General features: G+C 41.6%; 2 protein-coding genes and 1 long non-coding RNA gene across 6 annotated transcripts; 1 reads left to right on the forward strand and 2 right to left on the reverse strand.

Moving 5' to 3' along the window:
• Positions 1 to 584: 584 nt before the first annotated feature.
• On the reverse strand, positions 585 to 7,891 carry LOC109630505 (targeting protein for Xklp2-like). Of its 4 annotated transcripts, none has more exons than XM_069526186.1 (16): positions 7,753 to 7,891; positions 7,265 to 7,387; positions 6,677 to 6,808; positions 6,391 to 6,514; positions 5,970 to 6,047; positions 5,606 to 5,758; positions 5,354 to 5,463; positions 5,044 to 5,192; positions 4,528 to 4,838; positions 3,266 to 3,485; positions 3,023 to 3,118; positions 2,171 to 2,344; positions 1,940 to 2,086; positions 1,747 to 1,858; positions 1,137 to 1,303; positions 585 to 840 (listed from the first exon to the last, which is right to left on the reverse strand). In XM_069526186.1, the coding sequence occupies exons 2-16, from the start codon at positions 7,371 to 7,373 to the stop codon at positions 730 to 732; spliced, it is 2,193 nt and encodes a 730-aa protein (XP_069382287.1). In that variant the 5' UTR covers positions 7,374 to 7,387; positions 7,753 to 7,891; the 3' UTR covers positions 585 to 729. The 4 variants fall into 4 exon arrangements, with proteins under 4 accessions (XP_069382287.1, XP_069382283.1, XP_069382284.1 ...); XM_069526182.1 differs by having other exon boundaries at positions 1,137 to 1,321; XM_069526183.1 differs by having other exon boundaries at positions 1,137 to 1,321; positions 7,757 to 7,783.
• Positions 7,892 to 12,046: 4,155 nt separating this feature from the next.
• LOC138410447 (rho-related GTP-binding protein RhoA-C) lies at positions 12,047 to 18,394 on the forward strand. The gene is made up of 5 exons (XM_069526188.1): positions 12,047 to 12,182; positions 13,805 to 13,960; positions 14,918 to 15,038; positions 15,121 to 15,251; positions 16,655 to 18,394. The coding sequence occupies exons 2-5, from the start codon at positions 13,805 to 13,807 to the stop codon at positions 16,826 to 16,828; spliced, it is 582 nt and encodes a 193-aa protein (XP_069382289.1). The 5' UTR covers positions 12,047 to 12,182; the 3' UTR covers positions 16,829 to 18,394.
• Positions 18,395 to 18,852: 458 nt separating this feature from the next.
• Positions 18,853 to 20,064, reverse strand: LOC138410448 (uncharacterized). Its single transcript, XR_011243158.1, has 2 exons — positions 19,925 to 20,064; positions 18,853 to 19,833 (listed from the first exon to the last, which is right to left on the reverse strand). It is a non-coding gene; the product is annotated as an uncharacterized lncRNA (long non-coding RNA).
• Positions 20,065 to 22,645: the final 2,581 nt, after the last annotated feature.

Genomic DNA, 22,645 nt, shown 5'->3' on the forward strand with positions numbered 1-22,645 from the left:
AAACTCTACACATTGCCCCTTTAATAACTTTATTTACAGAGAACTTACAACAGAAACAAATGGTTAAAATACTAAGTACATAAATAGATAAGACCAATAATATCTTGCTAGTTTTCAGTCAAGATTCAGGAGGTCACAGTCAAAACCTTTGCCTGAAGATCACAAGCAGAGCAGAGGTAAATAGAAAATGAGATACAGCCTGGGCCGGGCCAGGAAGATTCTGAAAAAAAGATATTTGTTCAAACTGCAATTATTTTCTACCTTGGCATAAGGGAATAAAAGCATGTATGATCATCTCTGCATGTCTCAAATGGATCCAATTTGGTAATAATCCTGTGACGGTAAAACCCAAATTGGACAATTTGTGATAACCCTCAATAATAAGGAAAAACTACAACAAGAAATTGCAGAAAAAAAGCAAACAAAGCTCAGAGAGTTACAAGTGAGGGATCCCCCTCTCAGGATAGACTGAAGTTCAATAGATGGTGCATATAAAACCACATAAACTAAATATTTGGATTCACAGGCTAAGACATTACAAGTTACACCCTTCAGAAATTCTCATCAAATGTCCATAATCATGATTGATTTTGGATCAACTTTATTGAGTAAAGTGTAAAATACCATAAAATGTAAGAACTTCATTAAAATCTAAAGCTTAACAAGAAACTACATAGAGCTTAATGCGTTTCAAATATACAATCTATGTACAAGCACAGAGACATTTGATCACAGGCGGAAGCGATCAGAGAAGTTTGGACTGTGAGGGACTGTTAGAGGAACTTCACTCTTCTTAACCAGAACAGGTTTGTAGTGTTTGATGGGCTGAGCCTTGTGAACCTGCAGAGAACACACAGAGGAAGAGTGTCACACACACAGAGCATCTGACACAGCCTATAGAAGCTATGTTGTAAAAACATTCAAGCTGCTAATCGGTTTTAATGCTCAGCAGGGATTTTTTTTAAATCAACATGTTGAATCTATTAACAAATTAGTTGCACATTGTAAGAAAATATGGATTCTCAACTGCTCTAACATGTTTATATCATAATTACAGATTAAAATACAGCTTCACTGTCGTCTCAAACAGTATTTTCCCTCATCTCCTGTCACAATGAACGGTGTTTGAAAGTGACCTGTTCTTGCCGCAGCCTGGTGATCTCCTCTTGTTGTTGCTGCTCCTCCTCTCGTCTCTGCTCCTCCTCCATGAGGTCCCTGAGAGCCTCCTTCTCGCTGACCAGTCGCTCGTACTCCTGACGCTCCCGGGCGCGTCGCTCTGTCGACAGCTCAAAGTTCTCCACAGCTGTGGAAGAGTGAGTAACTTAAGAGCAGTGACAGATATCGTCGAGAGAACAGGAGCACAGTGAGTTCCACCACAGTGAAGGAGGCTCGGCGCAGAAAGCTGCAGCTTCTTCACCGTCAGACAATATTCAATACCTGATCATGTGATCAAATTAGAATCAGGCCTGCGCCATGAAACTGTGATCATCAATAATGTTTTCTATTACAGATACAAACTGTTAGTAACTTCTAATTCATTAGATTTATAATATGAATGTTTCCACTGAGTAAAAACAACTGGGATTGTGATGAAGACACTGATGAAGAGGTTTTGTCTTGAGTAAAGAACTGACTCAGCTCCTGTGAGACCATCACTCAACCTGACAGGAGCAGAGTCCAGTGGAAACTCTACATGCAGCTTCAGCAGGCTCTTGGTGAAGAGGAGAACATGAATGTTAGTCCCACCTGCTGCAGCTCGCTCTGGCTTTTTGGGCTGGAAAGGTTCTTTATGAGTGACGGTGTTGGGCCTGGCTTTGAACGTTGTTGCTTCCTCCTGTCGCTTCTGCTCTTCTTTCACCTACAAGGCACAGAGATCACGTGTGGATGTGGTGAAGAATAACAAGTGCTTGTGTGCATTCAGAGGCAGATCCCATCGTACCATCTGCTCCCAGCGACTGTTCTTTACAGAACCACGTTCATCCAGGAGAAGTTTGAAGGGCTCCGGCTTCGTGGGCTCCAGCTTCTTCTTTTCAGGGAGCAGCACAGAGTCAAAGTCTGGCAGCGGCTGGGCCTTGAACTGAGGGACCTGAAACGTTCAGAGGACAGTGATCGAACACCTGCTCTCAGACATGCAGCATAAAGACACAGCAGCTGAGGACGTGAGACTCACCTCTTCATTTCTCTTCTCCTCCAGCCTCTTTTCTTTCAGTGCCCTCCTCTCTCGCTCCCTCTCGTCAAAGGAGAAAGGACAGACCTCCACGTGGTGGTTCCCTGGGAGCCGTGGCTGGAAGGGGAGGCCGAAGTGAGGCACTGGGGGGGGCTTGATTGGTGACAGCTGTTTTACCTACAAGACACAAAAGCAGGTTTAGGTCATTTACAGGGGTGTGAGCAGGGGGAGGAGTTTGTTAAACAAGCATCGCTCATCATCAATTCCTCTCATCGTTCTAGTTTAATCTGCATCTATCAACAAAAACACTGTTTAAACTAAAAGAGCAGAATGTGGTGGAGGTTTGTCCAAACCAGTTTTAAAGTCAATTCAGTTTAGTGTAAACTAAGACAAACAACAAGAGCAGCTGGAGAATTCTCCAGTTGGAGACAGCATTTATTAGATCTGGACTTATTTCAGAAACAGAACAAACACCTAGAACGTACTGGTCGAGTGCTGGGAACTACTACTGCAGCAAATGATCTGCAGACCTGAAGATTCAGTTTGTTGCTTTTAGGTTAATGCTCCTCAGTGTGTCAGCAACCCATGATGTCATGATGAGTGATCACTTCATCCACATTAGGTGCAGATTGAATTATTATCACCCAACTGACTTCTTCTTCTCACTTCCTCCCTTTGTTTGGGGAAAGCCTTGGTACAGTGGACACATGCATGCTGACAGATTTCATGCCCAACACACATGCTCGATATTTGTCCTGGTTATTGAGTATATGTGAAATATTCTTGGTGAATATCCAGTAGAGCCATTAAATGTTCAAGTAGCTTTTCATACTAGACAAACAATTGTGTCCTTACTTCCTCGACCTTGCGATCCACACGAACCCTCTTCTTGAGAGCAAAAGCTGGAGACTCTGGAACAGTTGGATGCAGAACTTTCTTCTCTGGCACGCCCTGTTGACAGGAGGAAGTCAACTTGACTACATGTATTTATGGGAAGAACCTTAAAAGCTTCATGTTGTCAGTACAAGAACCCAGCAAGTTTGAATGTAGAGCCTGTATCTGACATTGAAGTCAGTCAGTAGCAGGGTTGAAACTCACCACGACTCCTTCCAGGATCTTTTTGGGCAGAGGCTGGGATTTAAAGGTTTGTGGCTTCTCTTCTTCCTCAGAATTCTTGGAAACCTGTCTGTCCTGGAGCCTTTTTTCAATCTGCAGCTGAAAGCCCTCAGGTACTGTGGGTTCCTTCACTGCTGGCTTCTTCAAATGCTCTGCATTTTCCAGTAGTTTCCTGTTTAGCTCCAGAGCCTTGAATTTAAACCTGGGATTAGAAGACAACATTAATTAACGGCCCTGGAAACTGAATATTTGATGTTCTCACTAGCGACGCCACATGTGGACATTTCCCCACGGATAATAAAGTTGAAACAACACCAGTGTTAGACACTAAATAAAGCCTGAGCTCTTCAGACACTTTAAAACAGGCTGTCAGCTCAGTATTTGTAGCTTTAATATTAGATTGCAGTCACACTCGTGTGGTGAAATGAGTGAGAGTGTCTGTGTTTTGAATCAAGCTCAGGTTCAGCATGTTTGGTCAATGTCTGAGCAGCAGTGTCAAGTGAACAGTCCTACAGTGCTTTAAGTGAAAGAGTAGTGATGCAGTTTGTTGGTCAGTTGAGTTGCACCTTGAATCCAGCCAAACATTTCAGGCAGCACAACACTGATTTGGAGCAATGTACAGAGTTGAGGTCTCAGAGTGCGAGTGTGTCAAGTCTGCTCAGCCAGTGCCAGCACCTCCAGCAGAGCCAGGGACACCTGATTCAGTGTGCAGCACTTAATGCACTTTAGTTTTCACATTTTGTCCCCACTGCTGCTCTGATGGACTTTTCTTTTTCTGGACAGAGTTGGAGGATTTATGTCAGCAGCTCAGAATGTATGCAACAAATGCAGAACCATCGATCAGTCCACTGTCATAAGGTTATGTTACGTCAGTCCATGGCCTCTCATGTCAGCAAATAACATGATTCATTTACAGTTATGACCCTGCCCATAATATATACTGGACCATGACCCTCTGGAGGAGGAAGAGGAGGGACAAATAAATCATGAGCCATGACGTTTTGATCCATATAAATGAATTCATCTCTTCATTTTGTTTTTAAAATACTTTCACAGATTGCCACTTTTCCTGTCGTTTTCAGACATAACCTGAAGATAAGGTCGGGAGAAAAGAGTCCTGACTTTAGCCGCAGTTTGCTTTTCACACATGCAACAGCAACAAATGCTCCACATCATTCAAGAGGTGGTGCAGCAGACAGGGACATTTTTGCATCTGTTGCGTGTGCTGAAGAACAAGCTCTTACTTGTGAAGTTTGTCCACCTCTTCAGCCTCCAGCTCAGCACTGCTCTTCACAGTGGTGGGCCGGCTCCTCTGGCGGGTCATCAGGTGTGGGGTATGAGGTTGGGTGAGCTTCAGGTGGTCACCCTTCACTGGATGCGGCCCTCTCTCTTGACTCTGGCGACTACGCAGATGGTAGCGGTCGGGGGTTCGTTTTTGGAACTGATCAATCTGCTGAGCCATGGGCACATAGGCACCTGACCCCTCCACCTTCCTCTTGTTGCCCGTCGACAGGTTGAAGGGTTTCGGTATAGTGGCACCTTTCGTGGCCTTTAGCTTAAAAATAAATAAATAAAATATAGGTAAGATCTGGAGAAAGTTTGTTTAAATGTCTTCACTGCATATACATTATAATACTGCTCAATAAAGACAAGTGTTAAAACTGAACTCTAGTTCTATAGAGACTGAGCTGAAGATAATTCAGAGTATTTCTAGAGTATATTCAGAATTCTGGATCAGGTTGATCATATGAACAACTTACTGGGGAGGAAGGTTTGCGAAGCTGACTGATGAAGTCCACTTCTTTATCTGCTGTACTGGATGAGGCGGTCGCCTTAATGCGGTGGTCTGTGTTGAAATTGAATTCCTTAGGCACAGTCGTGGACAGGGCTGTCTTCTTCGGTGGTGGATCTGAAATAACAGACACTGATTTCCTTCAAGAAGAAAAGAACCTGGATCCCAATTAACTGTTATTTTAAAGAGGCACCAACACACAGCTCGTTATTCAGCACATTAATTACTGAACTGAACTAACTGCAGCCACACAAAGTCAGTCACTTAAATCCACTCACTGCCAGCCAGAGCCGCTTTGTAGCTGGCCTCGTTCTTTTTGCGGTGAAGAGCCACTTCCTTCTGGAGGATCCTGATGCGCTCCAGCTCCTGTTCTTCAGAGCTGCACAGCCTGTTTTAACACATCAGCCAACATCTCATTTAAAGTGGAATCTCCACTTATACACACTCACAACATTTAGGATTTGGATAAAAGCATCAGCTTAATGATACGTAATGTAATGCAAAGAGATTCTGAGTGTTAGTCTTCTTACTCTGTGTTCCCAGTTTTAGAAGCTGCTGTCCCAGTCTTAGGTGCAGTCCTGGGATTTGTCTGTACACTTCGGCGGAGACCAGTCCTGGGATTTGTCTGCCCACTTCGGCGGAGGACACTACTGGACTTTCGAGCTCGTCTGGCAACAGGACTCCTAAAACAATCAGCCGCAGTAGAAAAGTTGAATGAAATACAGTAAAAGGAGGAAACAAAGTGGGGGGGGGGCCAACAAGGCATCACAAGCATTTGTTTTAAAAAAAAAATTTGATCTATAAACCTATGCAGTGGCTGTTGAGGTGCAGAGCACTTGCTGAGGTGAAGGGAAAGAGAACATCTTGGGATGACAGGACAATCGTGACACTTACGGTTTGGATTTCTTTGACGGTGGCGCAGTCGACTGTGTTGGAGCTGAACCGGTTGATGTCTCTTTACGTTTTGAAATCCTAAAATGAGGAAAAAAATAAAGATTAAACATTAAATTACATCAAAAGTACAGAAATGCTTAAAACTTAATCTGAAGTTCCCCAAACACCTGATTGTGCATTTCCCATGTATGGGACTGACTGTCAATGCAACTTTAAACAGAAAGCACACAAACAGAACATTAAACCATTGGCCTCCGGGCTTCAGTCTTGAAATTTGATGCTAATTACAAAAGTATTATTTGATTATATGACGCCTCAAGAACGTGCAAGAATAAAACTGCATTGTGTTGTACTGTGTAGCTTGTTGCAGCACACTTCATTTCACACTGTAGTTCATGTGTAGCCATCACAAGAAGTGCACCTGCTTGGCTGGACCGGAGGTTGATTCGCTGCTCTCCTCTTTGGTCGGCCATCGGCCTGAGTCGCAGTTCCAGCTCCCCAGGATGTGACAAGGTTTGGAGGTGGAGATGCGGCTGTGCCAGGACCTGGAACATGGATCAGTCCACATGGATTCACATTGAGCAAGTCATCAGGACTAGTCACTGAATTACAGGAGACCAGAGGAACGCTCACAAGGACCAAGCAATCTTTTAAAACCACCTTAACGTATCTTATCAGAATATATATATATAATAATAGTAACTAACCAGTGTCCACATCTGTCTTGACTTGAGGAATCACGATGGCTTTGGGCAGGTTGGGTGTGTTGCTTCTCATAAAGGGCCAGTCGGGTCTTGAAGGTGTAGTAAGGCGACCCTCTGCTCCCCCGACCTGTTGTTCTGCTCGTGAGACAGAAAGTAGATGTGAACTCAAACAGGTGTTTGAACGTACATACTGGTCATTGTTTCCCACAGACTGTTTCCACCACAGTTTGTTAACAAGAGAGAAAGTGTCTCAGTGGAACATGTCTTTGGTTTGAGTCGATAGATGAACCAACAGCAGCAGATGAGCTTCACACAACATCACTCTGTGTTTCACATTAACAGCTCAGTGTACAACACCTGCATCCATTTCCAAAGTGGACGAGTCTGCAGAGGCTCCAGATAAATCAACCATCCTCTGAGTCAAGCTGTCACAGTGAGTTTCCTCCTCGTGTCTGAGCCACATGAGAACCAGGGTTACTCATCGGGACCGGACACCCAGAGGAAAACACCGATCAGCTGCTGGACAAAGATGAAGGAAGGGTTTTCTACCGTCTGAGCAGCTCAGTGTCGAACAGCCACACGGACACTCACCGAACCACTGGTCATCTCCGTCGTTGTTCTCCAGCTCCTTCAAGTCGACGACGTGGGACGGAGCATCGAACTCGTATCGTTCAGCGGAGCCGCAGTCGCTTTCCGCCATTATTCAGCACGAAGCTTCAGAGAACATGAGACATAAGAGTCAGTTTCAGCGAGCGGACCTGTGTTCAACCAGTTTACATGAGAACTGTCTGTGGGGACTTCATGGCCGGGTCCTTCTTTCAGACTGGAAGCTTCAGTCCCACTCGGTCAGTGAATGTCTCAGGAGACATTGGTTCGGAGGAGCTGTACTTTCCGTTGGGTTCATGTTGTGAAGCAAACAAGCGGCTAACGCTAGCTGCCATTAAACATGAGCTAATCAGAAGCGTTCAAAGAACCAAACACTCACACACGCTCAGTATCGATGCAGTCATTGGATCAGAGCGGAGCTTCGATCCACTTTATGATGTTTCAGTAGAAATGAGAGAAGAGTTCCTACTCACCCACCAGGTTTCCTCGGGAGCTCAGGTCTGGAGCGCGGAGCCGAGCGATGTAACGTTAGCTTTTAAATTGAAACCGACCAATAGCTGACCTCCCGTTCATTCAACTCGTCGCTCATTGGTTCATACAAGCCAACTTCCTGTGACCTGATCACGTGATCGCCACGGCTTGTAAACGGAAATGAGGAAACGTTTTTTTCGTTTTTGTTAAAACACACAAACAATCACAAAGAGCACATGGGTTAGACTCAGACATATGACAGGTATGTGACGGTGGAATATAAGAAACCAAACAAACACACACACACACACACACACACACACACACTAACCTAACGATCCCAAACCAACAAAAGGAAGACATTAATCAAATTAATAAGAATTTTCATATATCCTTATAAAACACTATTTTGCTTTTGCTTTGCCAGTGACTTCTCTTGATTAACACAATATGTCCTAATCATTTATAAACCAACAGACAGCCAAGATTTTATTCCATTTACTACAATGAATATGATATTTTCATTGTAGTAGCAAATGTGGCCCCAACATTCCAAAACAAAACTGGGCCCTTTTGGCAAACATGTGGTGCTCTAGACAAGGTGTAATCTGGATGTGAACCTAAAATGGCCCATGTTGTATATGGTGAATATGGCGCAAATAGCACAAAACTAATTCAGGCCCCCTTTTGTTCAATTCAATTTTATTTGTATAACGCTACACAATAATATTCATTATATCACTTTACATAGAAGGTCACTGGGTTTCGTGTGTCTCGTTGCAAGGGTCCACCTCTGGGTGGGTAAACCTTGTGCATTGTGTGTAAGGTGGAGCTCCTTGACCTTTGGGAAAATAGGTCATTTGATAAATTTGATTATAATCATGATAAAGGATACATTTCAAGACAGCACTTATAAACGTGTTGTTCCATTTTTATCATTTAATTAACTCTAATTAATCAATGAATTTGTCGATCCAGAATTCACATGCGATTGCATTAAAGTGTTTTGGATTAACTGAATAAAAGATAAGGAAGGGGATATCTTTGCAAACTTTATTATTCTCTCTTTGGGTACAATTTAAGTAATATTTATCTGAAAAAGGCCATATAGTCCAAAGGTTACCCTGCGATCCAATAGATCTCTTACAAACAAAATGCCCTCCTTATATTAATCACACTTAAGCATAGATTTCCTGTTAGTTGTATTGAACAAGTGGGTGCTTGGACTAACAACAACTTTCTTCCTTTTCTCTGTCACTCAGTCCTTTCCCACCTTCTCACAAAACTGGCAACCATCTTGATCTTATTATCACCAGAAACTGCTCTCTAACCTCACTGTCACTCCACTGCACGACCACTTCTTTAGCTCTTACTCTCTCCCACTCTCCCAATCTGACAACCCTATTTCATTAAGAGACTCTGTAGTTGTCCGTCGCAACATTTGTTCCCTCTCTCCCTCATCTCTGGCCTCATCTGTTTTATCAGCCCTCCCTTCATCTGACTCTTTCTCACTCATGCATCCTGACTCATGCCACAGGCACTCTCCTCTCTACTGCATCCTCTCTTACATCACTCTTCATTCTCCAACCCACCTTCTATAATTACCTTTCCATCAACTTCATTTTCATCACCTTCTCTTTCCTCTTTCACCCCCTATCTCCCAATCAAGTTCTTATCCTGGTAACCTCCACCCGCCCAATCACCTGCCCATTCACTCACATGACTTTTCCAACCACAGATAGGCAGATGACACCAAACTAATCCTCTCTTTTCCCCAGTCTGAAACACAGGTAGCAGCACAAATCTCTGCTTGTCTGACATCTCTCAGTGGATGTCCGCACACCCCCTGAAAATCAACCTTGACAAGACCAAGCTACTTTTTGATTCTCCCACCCATGACCTTACTATAACCATTGTTAACTCTTTGCCCCCACCCAGACTGCTAGGAACCTGGGTGTGACGCTCGACTGTCAACTCTCCCTTACCACCAACATTACTGCAACAACCTGCTCTGTAGATACATGTAGCACAACATCAGGAGAATACGTCCCCTTCTCACTCAGAAGGTGGAACAGGTTCTGGTCCAGGCTCTTGTCATCTCAGGTCAAGACTACTGCAGCTCCATCCTGGCTGCTCCACCTGCTAGTGCTATCTGACCTCTGCAGCTCATCCAGAATGCAGCAGCTCAACTGGTCTTCAACCTAAGTTCACTCACACTAGTCTGCCCCCTTCACTGGTTACCAGTGGCTGCCTGCTTCGACTTCAAGACACTAGTACTTGTGTAACGAGCTGTGAATGGATCAGGTCCAGTCTACATCCAGGACATGGTCAAATCTTACACCCCAGCCCGTCCACTCCGCTCTGTATCTGCCAGTCGGCTTGCTGCTCTGTCACTGTGAGAGACACTCAACAAAATCATGACTGTTTGCTGTCCTGGCTTCTTAATGGTGGAACGAGCTCCCCATTGACACCAGGACAGATGAACGTCTACACATCTTCTGCTGCAGATTAAAGACACATCACTTCTGACTGCACCTTGGTTAAGATGATTATGTCTAATAAACCACTGACAACTCTGGTGTTATATTATAGAAAAAAAACATGTATGGCACTTGTTGTTTGGCTTTCTGAAGCAAAAATATAATATAATGTAAAGTAACAACCACTCTCAGGGAAATATGTAATTTATCCTGCATACAATTACAGAAAAGTACAGAAAATAGTGTTTAGATACTTAAAGTCCTGTCTGATGGTTAATGCATGAAGTGCATGTGAGGGTTTAGTGAAGGTGAGCTTTCCTAAAAACTGTAAAAACTGCACTTCAAAATTACAAGGGAGCAGGATTGCTCCTCTGGGAACCATGTTTGTTTGTATCAAAGTCTATGACACTTTATTCAATAGTGTTTGAGATAATCCAGTGTGTACCGAAAATACTGAGCCGAAGAACTGACTTACACCAAAGTGTGTTTTGAGAGAAGCCTGTGAGAGACCTGTTTCTGAAGTTTATGAGAACCTATGCTAATGTTATGGGGATGGACTGCTGAAGCTCGGTGACAGCTAGAATCCACCAACTAACTAAAATCGACACCATAAGAAATTGTTTATTCGTGACTTTGAATCATAAAGCTAATACAAGCTAAAACGGGGTGGTTGTGGCTGAGGGGTAAGGTGGTTGTCCTCCAACCAGAAGGTCAGAAGTTCAATTCCCAGTCTTCCCATCTGCATGCCAAAGTGTCCTTTGGCAAGATGCTGGACCCCAAACTGCCCCAAAGAACAACAAATAGATGCACTGCAGTGCACTTTGAGTGGTCATCAAGACTAGAAAAGCACTATATAAACACAACCATTTACCATTTATGAGTTCTAATATGGGATTTTAAAACACATCCACATACATTTGGATAAAATGTAAAGATGAAATTGAACATCCAGATCAGTGATTCCCAACTTACTTGTGACCTGAGTTATTATTTAGTTTTTTTGTCCAAAATGCTGCATCACGAGTGCTGACAGGAACTAGAAGGAGAGATCATATTACTCCTGTCTTAGCTTCTCTACATTGGCTCCCTGTAAAATTCAGAATAGATTTCAAAATCCTGCTCCTCACATTTAAAGCCCTTTACAATCAAGCCCCTTCATATATCAAATACCTGATACCTGATCCAAATAGATCACTTCCTTCACAAAACACAGGCTCTCTTGTGGTTCCAAGAGTCTGTAAGAGTAGAACAGGAGGTAGAGCATTCAGCTACCAGGCTCCTCTCCTGTGGAACCAGCTCCCACTCTGGGTTCAGGAGGCAGACACCATCTCTGCATTTAAAGTTAAACTTAAAACGTTCCTTTTTGATAAAGCCTATAGTTAGTTCTGGATCAGGTGAGTCCTGAACCATCACTTAGTTATGCTGCTATAGGTCTAGACTGCTGGGGGAACTCCCATCATGCACTGAGGACCTCTCCACTTCTCTCTGCCTCTCTGCCCCCCCACACTCATTTATTCATTTCACCACGTCACTAACTATGTGTCTTTTTCCTCCCATAGTCTCTCTCTTTCTGCAGGTCACTCTCGCTCTAGAGTTTCAGACAACAACACATTATTATTATTATCATTAAATGTTTCTGCTGTTATTAATAACATCTTTCCATCAGTAATTATCACACTTATGGTTTTCATCATAACAACTAATCTGACAGAGTTGAAAGATGATGCTAACACAACTGTTCCTGGTGCCTCTCTGCTCATTGTGGGGTCTGTTGTGTTCTCCACCAGTGGAAGGTCCCCTCTTCCTCGACCCTCCATGGAAACAGTCCTGAGATAATGCATGTTATGATTTGACGCTATACAAATAAAGTTGAGTTGACTGTGGGCGGGGGCGCAGTCTTCCTGACGCTGCCGGGGGCGGGACTGTGACTCGGACAGGAAAGCGACAGAAAGGCGAGTATCTCTGATAAAACAGTAAAATCCTCTGAAGCGGCTCCTCTGGACCGCTGTCTGCCTCTGAGCCCCGCGTGTACCTGCAGCCAGCTGCCGGGTTTAAGCGACATATCGCGGTGTGACAATGTTTTGTGTCTGACGACAGGCTAGCTGTCCCGGTCAACTCAGCCAAGTTAGCTAGCTAACACTTCAGCGTCCTTACTGAACTGCTGTTAGCTACAAGTTAGCTGCTACTTCACTGATTCACACAGGCCAAAAGATATTTCAGATTAAAAAATAAATGAGATTAGGTCGTCAATTATCTTCAATCTGAAGTGGTTCACCAGAGGTTAGGCTGACAGATGTGATGGTTCTTTACATGAGAGGTAAACAGCAGTGAGGAAGTGGAGCTCTAACGCAACGTAAACTTGGCAAACACTCCTGAAACACCAGCTAGCTGAGGAGCTAACACTGACAGCAGTGTATAAACACGGATGAAGCTGGGTGGTTACAGACTTAATGGAGGTATACGGTGTCATGTGAGAGAACGCCACCCACTAAACCTCTACATCTGGTTTGACGGGATTTTATTCAGGCACAGTTTGAAAGCTGCTGTCAGAGATTATATTCGGAGATTACCATTTCCTGCTCTGGATGAAAATTGGCGACAGTCATAACCTAAAACTTCAGACTATAAAATTGGTTGATCTTATTTTATCAGCATGTAAACACCAAATCCAGAATGCAATCCAAGGTCTCAGTATTGAATTAGCTGGTTTGATACTAGTCGTTCTGGAAATGATCATGTTCGAGTGTTATTGTCATGGGTTTGACTTTTTCTTCTAATCAGAAATGAGGCCTCATCCCACATGTTTTTTTCCATGCACTATGTTATATCATACCTATAGTGTTTCATTTGTTTTATGCCAGAAACTAATTTGAAAGTCATTGTTGGTCAGTAAAATGCTTTGGCCCTAAGTGAAACATTGTTAATATCTGGTGGAGTACACTGAAATACTGGAGCATACCCTGAATACAGTTTTTCACATGTCCATGATGCCACAACTAGATCTCTTATACCTCTCGTCTAAAGTGCACACACATAGCAACTCGTGTTGGGGAATATCATTTGATACAATCTGACACCAGTGGCGCACACGCACATATAAATGCAGATACATTAGACAGATGAAATAGTCAAAGTTCACTGTCTGATTGGCAGATGCCCCCTCCACCTCGTTTCTCCCTGTGAGCTTCTCTTTGCAGGAACTGTTGAGTTACTCTATAATTTTGTCAGGTCTCAAACTTACTCTGTAAAGAGCCATGGCATCATCTATATTGTGAATTTGCATCATCAAGCAAACATTTCTGGTTGATATTATTTTTGTCAAAAAGAGTTTAATTCCACATATTGAAAAAGCAGGAGATGAAATGATTGTGGCCATAATAGGTTTCCAGAGTTTTGTTAAGTGTTTCCTGACAGTGTTTCATGGATCCATACCTCACACCATCTTAAAACTCTCATCCTGTCCTATTTCATCATTGTGCTTGTACACCAATCAAGCTCCTCACCCTGCAGGGTTGTTTTTGCTCTGAATGCACAGAATCAATAACAGAGTACATGTCTTTCTTCATTCTTTCAGATGGCTGCAATCAGAAAGAAACTAGTGATAGTCGGTGATGGAGCCTGCGGCAAAACCTGTCTCCTCATAGTGTTCAGCAAAGATCAGTTCCCTGAGGTCTATGTGCCCACTGTGTTTGAAAACTATGTGGCAGATATTGAGGTGGATGGTAAACAGGTAAGCTGTTTATTATAATGTCACATTTCTTTCTTTTTGTCATGAGTCAATTAACACAGCATAGGGTGTGTAGACTGAGCCTCGGACCCTGAAGGTTTGTTTCATAATATAACCTGCGCAGCACTTGGTTTTTAAGGATGATACTATATTGGACAGTTAAAAACAAAAAATGCAAACAATATATCAAATGTTAGTAATATGTTTTAAACTAATGCTTGTGCAATGCTTCATCTTTTTTGTCAATGATATATGAACATAGAGACGCTATTTTTAAATGATGAAATTCTGTCATTTCATCTCACTTATCTCTAAACATGTACACTGATACCAACACATCTGCAAGAAGGTAACATTGGGTTGTATATTGATTTGTCCATAGACTTAATTTCCCTTCGGGGATGAATAAAGTAATCTATGAATAAAGTAATCTATCTAGACATATATACACAGTATGTAGAATCCACATTGACCGCTGGATCGACCGTCCACGTTGCCATCCAATTGGGCGAAATATTTTCAAGAAAATGTTTTAAGATTAAAAGTGCCTCTGGATTTTAGTTTAGTTGTATTTCAAAGCTTCTCCCTCACCCAGAATCTGCCTGATGTCTGAATCTGAATACTTTTCCTGATTTTGAGCCATGGCTTTTAAACCTGATAATAGATCACCAGTTTGACATTTTGATGGATTTTTAACAAACTGAACAAAGCTCAATAATAACTTGTTTAACCTGTACATCAACAGAAATGGAAAATTGACTGTTGTGTACCGGAACAATTTTTTGTCAAACAACTGTTCTATCCAACCTTTCTGCTGTTTTCCTGGTTGTCTTTGAATCTATCTCATGTTGTCAGAATCTAGGGCACAAACCTTGTAACTGAGCCCTGTAGCATTTAATTGTGATGCAGATATGGTGGTGTTGTGAAGTATGTAAGCATTAATGTCCTTGACCCCTGTAGGTGGAGCTGGCTCTCTGGGACACAGCAGGACAGGAGGACTATGACCGGCTGAGGCCTCTCTCCTACCCAGACACAGATGTCATCCTCATGTGTTTCTCCATCGACAGCCCCGACAGCCTAGGTGAGATTTCTTTCCTGCCATTGGTTTTGACAAATGTACCATTTGCTCCACATTCAACATGGACACTTTGTGCCCGATGCAGAGAATATTCCAGAGAAGTGGACTCCAGAGGTCAAACACTTCTGTCCCAATGTGCCTATTATTCTGGTGGGAAACAAGAAAGACCTGCGGAATGATGAACACACCCGTCGAGAGTTAGCCAAGATGAAACAGGTGAGTGAGGCCTGTACTTAACTGTGCTCATTCTGCAGCTTATACAAATTCAAACCTATGGGGGTTTGTTTAGACTGAATTTCATTATAATCCCAAAGGTTACTTATCTCAAAATGCATCAAATTGACTGAGTTAATCATGGGAAACTGTTTGTGAAACTGTAAGAGCGAGGAGTCCTCCATATTCTGCACTTTTGGTTCTCACTGCAAAGCTATACAAGATAGTAAATGTTTATCTGCACACTCTAGTAACAATCAGGTTTGACAAGGTGGAATATTCTCACCAGTCCACTTCACTCTGTATATGGATGGTCTCTCCAAACAGTTAATAGAGTTAAGGACTGGCTGTATGGTGGGGATAGCATTGTTAACCCTTAGGGCACCTTCTGGACATCTTTGGCCATTTAAGTTTTCTTTTTTTGATATTTCTCACTGTGTTAATGCATATGACTCGGGACTTTCAAAAGATGTGTATTTTCTGCAGATTTTAAAATTTGTGTAAAAAAACCAACCTTTTATCACCTTTGTGGCACGAAAAAAAAGCCCCATTGGAATCCATTATAACTGCTTTTTATCTCTTTGCCATGAAACCATAAAATCATGCATTACACATTTTTATTATTTCATTCTGAAGTCCTGGCTTCAAAGTTATATTTTATATATTGACCCATTTTCCATCATTTGGCATAAAGGTAAAATACATAGTGTTTCCTGGTTTCCTGTAGTGGCACTATTTCTGTATAATGGAACCCATAAACCTAATGTGTGCAAGTGAAATGATGTGTGAAACCTACATTTTGCTGTGAATATCTGTATGAGTTACAGCATGCTAAGCTTTCACTGTAACTGTGTATGTGTAAGTGTGTTTGTGCATCTGTGTGTGTGTGTTGCTAATCAGCAAAATAATTACGCAAAAATAATGTTAGTGATCATCAGTGACATATGCCAGGCTCTGTTAACCTTCCAAAAATAATGACATTATCATGTAGTAAAGGGAAAATATTACATTTTCTGTGTTTTGTTTTTATATAGTTAGCATAAAAACCGATGGTGTCAAACTGGAGTTGAAATAATGAAAATGAATGAATATTTGGTATTTATGATCAGGGCTGATGTTTAATACAATTAATTAATTAAAAAAGAGTGTTGGATCCAGCTTAATTTTCTCTCATTCTTTTGAGCAGGCCGAGTCTTAAAGAAAGAACAAAGTGAAATATCTAGGTCACATCATTATGAATGATTTCTGTGATTCTGACGAGGTGCAGCATCGGTGCTGTAAACTCTATGCACAAGCCAACATATTCACTGCATGTATCAGCTGCTAGAAAGATAGAAAGATGTGAAGAGATCAAACAATGAAGTCATCCCATTGAATTTATTTTCTTTTTTGATTTTGCCACACAGGAACCAGTGAAGTCTGATGAGGCGAGGGAAATGGCTAACCGGATCAATGCTTTTGGTTACTTGGAGTGCTCGGCCAAGACGAAGGATGGCGTGAGGGAGGTGTTTGAGATGGCCACCAGGGCAGCACTGCAGGCCAAGAGACGAGGCAAGAAAAGCGGCTGCTGCCTTTTATAGAGTGTCAGGTGACGCAGGATCAGGAGGGAAGGAGGGAAATAAACACGGCTAAGAAAAACATCCCTGTGGCTGTTTCCACCAAGGTAGGCACAGTTGACTGGGGAGTTGTAGGGATGAAACCAGGCTAAAGAAAAAAAGGAAGGTCAAATGCTATGGAAAAGGGGAATACATGTATATACATTTAAGTTCGACATTATAGCTTTTAGCTTTCAAATAGAAATACTGTAATCTCGAGTTTAGGACTCAATAAAGCTGAAATTAAGAGAACATGACGAGAAGGGAACATCTCTCCTGCTCATACTCTTACTCCAGTACAGTAAGCTCCTCTGTGGCTGGTGGTCGAAATCAGACGAATGCCTGCCTAACTAACTGTTGGAAGACTTCCGTGGCTTGCAGTGTGACTGTGCTTGTCTTTCATTCTGTATGTTTTTCACTCTCCTTAAATTCCAAAGTTAGAACTAACAAACTTTTTATGGACTCGCTTTTCTTTTTTATGAACCTGTGATATTTCATACAATTTTCAATTAAAAAGCAGAGTTTAATTGTTTGCAGTTAAGTATAAAAACATAATGAGACCAACGACCATGAGTGTTTTATACCTGCTTGTTAATTAATAAAAGTTGACTGAGTTAACTTGGCCTTAAAGTGACAAAACTGTGATTGAAATAAATCAAAGTGTACTGTCAAATACGCTGTATGTGACTGGGGATTAAAGGGTAAATAAAATGTTATTGTCCTTTAGAAAGTTACTGTAAATTCTGAAAAAGTAACAGGTCATAATTTATAACTGCTACTGGGGCAGAGCCTTTTTTAAACAAGCGGAAAAGACTTGATTCCTAATTTCCCCCGTTTTCTGAAAATATTTCAGAATTTAAGAAGAATCCTCCCAATTTTACCATGTGATCACTTTCAATTTGCTGTTAATGCAAACTGAACCCTGTCTACCTGACAAATTCAGTATATTGCACATTTCTACAGCAAAGTATCCTATACTATACAGTTGGGTAGTTTCTTTCAAAATAAATACTATGCTAGCTGCCAGTAGGCTTTTAATGTGAAACCTTTGCCCAGGGCTTCAGTCACTTGTGGAAGTGAGTGAAAACAGTGTTTGTGTTGGAGAAGTGACACTTGAGGGATAGTTGATGGAATCAGTGCCATGGGACTGTCATCTATAGTGATGTTCATCTGCAATATACAGGACAAGTAATTCCACACCTTTGGTCTTCTCTGGAAGTTAGACATTGACAGTGTTTTTCCCCACTCTGCCACTTCACTCATGTCTACAGCTGTTATTTTCTGCTTTTTACTCTGTTGTATGTTATGTTCACTTTGTGATATTCTACTGGCTTTTGTTGTATTATTTGCACACAACTAAAATCAAGAGGTCGGAGTGGTTAACACTTTTTAAAATATATGATGTCAGCTTATTAAATCCAAAATGCAAGCAACTCCTTATGGATCGGACATTTGTAATATTCTTTTGTATACAAATGTATCCTGACATTTCTCCAGTTGTATTTTGTAATGTATTCTAAAGGAAATAAATTGTAACCGAGAATGACCAAATTCTGCCTCTGGCATCTTGTGCTTTCTCTCTTAACACCATTTCAGTTATGACGAATCATGCTATTGTCCATCACTCGTCCATCAAGATCCCAAAGTTTCCAAGGTACCCCATGTGTCAGGCTCATACCCATTTCCATTGAATTGTTTGGTACAGCCATATATAGCTTATGGTTATGAAAAGCTTCATTAAGTTCTGCCATTTGATTGTTCAATTGTTTTGACCTTCATACTGTAACTGTTGGTTTTGCAGTTATACTGTTTTTATACACGTATCTCATGTGCACAAATTAATTAAAATGTGGTTACAAACAGTATCTTAGACACATGCATCAGTAGTACCAGCAGTCAATGAAGTAAAACATGGCCTCGATATATGTACTTTTCTATCTGACTCCCCCGGTGCTCTGTAGAAAAGACAGGGACTTGGATGTAAAAATAATTAACACATGGACACAGAATTAAAACTGAGAAAATGTATTTTTCATTTCATATGCAGAGGTTGGTAGAGATGGGTTAACATTCTCAGTTTTACAAGCAGCATCACAATGTTTTTAAAATCTATTAGCTGTGTTAAGAGAATTCTGTGGGCACAGATTCCTCTGTTCTGACTGAAAGATCAAAGCTCATTCTCGTAATGAGTGACAGTATGTGTGACAAGTGGCAGAGATCAAACATTTCCACCCAGGCTTTTCAAACCAGTTTTGGTGAGTGCAGTGCAGCACCAATCTATGAACCCTCTCTTCACCACTTACTGTCATGTGCTTGCAGAGTTCTTGTGTCTGTAGAGGTGAGTTGATTGAGTCTTTATATCTCTGTCACTAATTAGTACAATGTTATTTAAATTCACATTTCTAAATACTAAGTTAATATTGTAAAATTGTTAAGATCACATTATTGTGCTGACATACACGTAAATAAAACCATTTTCAGACATGACCTCTGGAGGACGTTCGCAGAATTGGGTCAGACTTTCTGCAGTTTTGTCTTTTCACATGCAGCAGATTCTCCGCTCAGACGTATTCACAACAACACATACATCTTATAGAGGATTCAGGTGAGGGGTGGAGCAGCAGGCAGACCCAGGATATAACGTTATTTTCAGTCTGTCGTGTGTTAGAAACACCATCAACACCCCCACTCACATTCGATGAATCCTGTGGACGATCTCCTGCTGTGTTCTCACATCAGTTCCTCTGGACTTTCTGCAGACTTTATACTAGGGGGCTGGCCAAAGCAACTCTGGAAAAAGTCCGGAGGCTGTCACTTGCATATTTGCAATCACACATACAGCCCCTCCGGAGGAAGTCTGGAGGAGCTCCAGAGTTCAGTGCACTTCTGAAAGCAGCTAAATCTAACACAGTGGCATCACTGGCGTCAGTCCTCAGCTCCGCTCTATAGTGTCCGATGGAGTCCTGCCACTAATTCCTGATAGTGTGGCTCTGAGAGGGGATGAAATACAAAGACTTTTAAAGTTGTAAACAGATTTTACAATTTACTCTCACAATGGAAATTGTCTGGAGAGTCACAAACCTGTGTCAGGCTCAATAAATGAATGTCTAATGAGGAAGTCCAAGACCACCATGGCTGAGTTGGGCTTGAAGTCATCAGTGGCCAGCAGTTCTTTCACCTGGAACCATGACAGGGTGGTCACAAAACTCTCCTCATATTTCTTCTCTGGATGTTAGACATATATATATATACATCAATTAATATATGAAATGGACTAACTTGAAATGTAATATGAATAATACCTTGTTGTGTAAATATTTTTCATCATTTGGACAGTGCTGTGTTGCAAAATGCGGTGATTGTGACATAACACAGTTTGCCTCTACTTGTGTTGCATGGTTGTGTTTGGGTATGAAAAGTCTGACAGGGACCAGATAACTGAACTTTGCAAAGTTGTCCACAGATTGGATCAAATCACCACTAAGCTCCTTCACCACCATCACCACAATCATGAGGTGAGACCAGGACATGTGTAACATCCGGGACACGTGGGCTGTGTCTGAAATCAATCACTGATTACTAGATAGTTCACTATATGGTGAGTTTGCAATTTTGTAGTGTTGTCCCGAATTTTAAGTGAACATCTTTATACCCTATATAGTGGAATCGTTGTTTCCCACAATGCATTGAGAAAAGCAGTGTACAAACAATTGTCACTATCAAGCAAAATATACCATCATGTATGAAACGCTTTACCAGAGGATCTCAGACTGCGTCCTGGCTCGTAAGGAGATAAAAGTTCTGAAATATAGGGAGGAGAAGCCTGTCTGGATTTTTAAAGTAATTAAAAGTATTTTTAAATCAATCCTCAAATAAACAGGCAGCCAGTACATGGGTGCTTAAATGGGGGGTGATATGGTTACATTTTTGGATTGTGTTAGAAGCCGAGCTGCAGCATTCTGGACTCACTGTAGACGGTGGATTGATTTCTGAGTAAGACCACTATAAAGGGAGTTACAGTAGTCGAGGTGAGAGGAAATAAGGGCGGGAATGAGTCTTTACAGGTCTATGTGAGGGATACAAGATTTAACCGTGGCTATGTTTCTTAAATGATAAAAACATGATTGCACAACCTTCTTAATGTTGAGACAAACCACATCCAGATTTCTAGCTGAGGACTTGGTAAATGGTTCTAGCTTACCATTTTGCCATCATATCATTCTTGCTGGAGATGGGACCAAAGACAGTTACACTGGATTTGGACAGGTTTAGTTGGAGAAAGTTGTTTCCCATCCAGTCTTTTATTTCAGCAGAATGTTTTCTCGTTTCATGTTTTTTTGTATCAATCAATCACATTTTATTATGTATAGCCAATATTCACAAATCACAATTTGTTTCATTTGGGTTAACAAGGTGCAATATCCTCCAGACTATATGAATGGACTGTATTTAGATGGAGCTTTTCTCCTCTTGATGACCACTCAAAGCATTTACAGTAAAGTTACCATTCACCCACTCACACACACATTCAAACAGTGCATCTATGTGCAGCACTTCGTCTATAAGAGGGCCGACCTTATGGTTAGAGGATGGCCACTTTACCCCCTAAGCCACAGCTGCCTCACCTCTTGTGTCTTCTCAGAGAACTTCACTTCCTGCCCTGTGTTCCTCCACCTGTTGATCACCCTGATTATTTCCACCTTCTAAAAAGTAGGTAAACACAGTTATGACCATCACATTCATAGAGCCTCACTGAATGTGATAGTACACCTGTGTGTTACCTCTAGACTAGATTACTGTAATTCCTTATTATCAGGATGCCCCAGGAAGACTGTGAAAAACCTCCAGTTGGTCCAAAATGCTGCAGCATGAGTGCTGACAGGAAGTAGAAGGAGAGATCATATTACTCCTTTACAATCAAGCCCCTTCATATATAAAAGAGTTCATAACACCATATTATCCAAACAGATCACTTCGTTCACAAAACACAGGCTCTCTTGTGGTTCCAAGAGTCTGTAAGAGTAGAACAGGAGGTAGAGCATTCAGCTACCAGGCTCCTCTCCTGTGGAACCAGCTCCCACTCTGGGTTCAGGAGGCAGACACCATCTCTGCATTTAAAGTTAAACTTAAAATGTTCCTCTTTGATAAAGCCTATAGTTAGTTCTGGATCAGGTGAGTCCTGAACCATCACTTAGTAATGCTGCTATAGGTCTAGACTGCTGGGGGAACTCCCATGATGCACTGAGGACCTCTCCACTTCTCTCTGTCTCTCTGCCCCCCCACATTCATTCATTTATTTATTATAATACATGTCAATGACTAGTTCACTTTGTACTCCCATAGTCTCTCTCTCTCCATTTTTCTCTCTCATTTCAGATATCTCTGACCCCGGAACCTCAGGACAACAACTTTACCATTATTACTATTATTAATTACAATATATCAGTAATTCATTATGATATGAATTGTGTCTGTTATCAATAATAATTAAATGTCTTTACACTGTTGTTTACATTTTAACTAGTCAGATCTAATACCTGATGGTGCTCAAGTGTTCCCGGTCTTTGAACGCCGCCCTCCCCACTATCCCTCTCTCTTCTCTCCCCTCTTTTCCACCCATCTCTCCTCTCCTCCTCCTTATAATAAGTTCCAAATTTGTAGTCAGTAATTTTATGAGACTTATTCAATAATTTGGCGATCTTTTCCCTTCCTTTGAAGGGTGGTGCCCCTATTTATCTCTTATAAATCCAATTATTATTTAATATTAATATTTTTAATATTAATATTTATCTGATAGCCACA

Source organism: Paralichthys olivaceus, chromosome 6, assembly GCF_024713975.1.
Source record: "Paralichthys olivaceus isolate ysfri-2021 chromosome 6, ASM2471397v2, whole genome shotgun sequence".
Lineage (NCBI taxonomy): Eukaryota > Metazoa > Chordata > Actinopteri > Pleuronectiformes > Paralichthyidae > Paralichthys > Paralichthys olivaceus.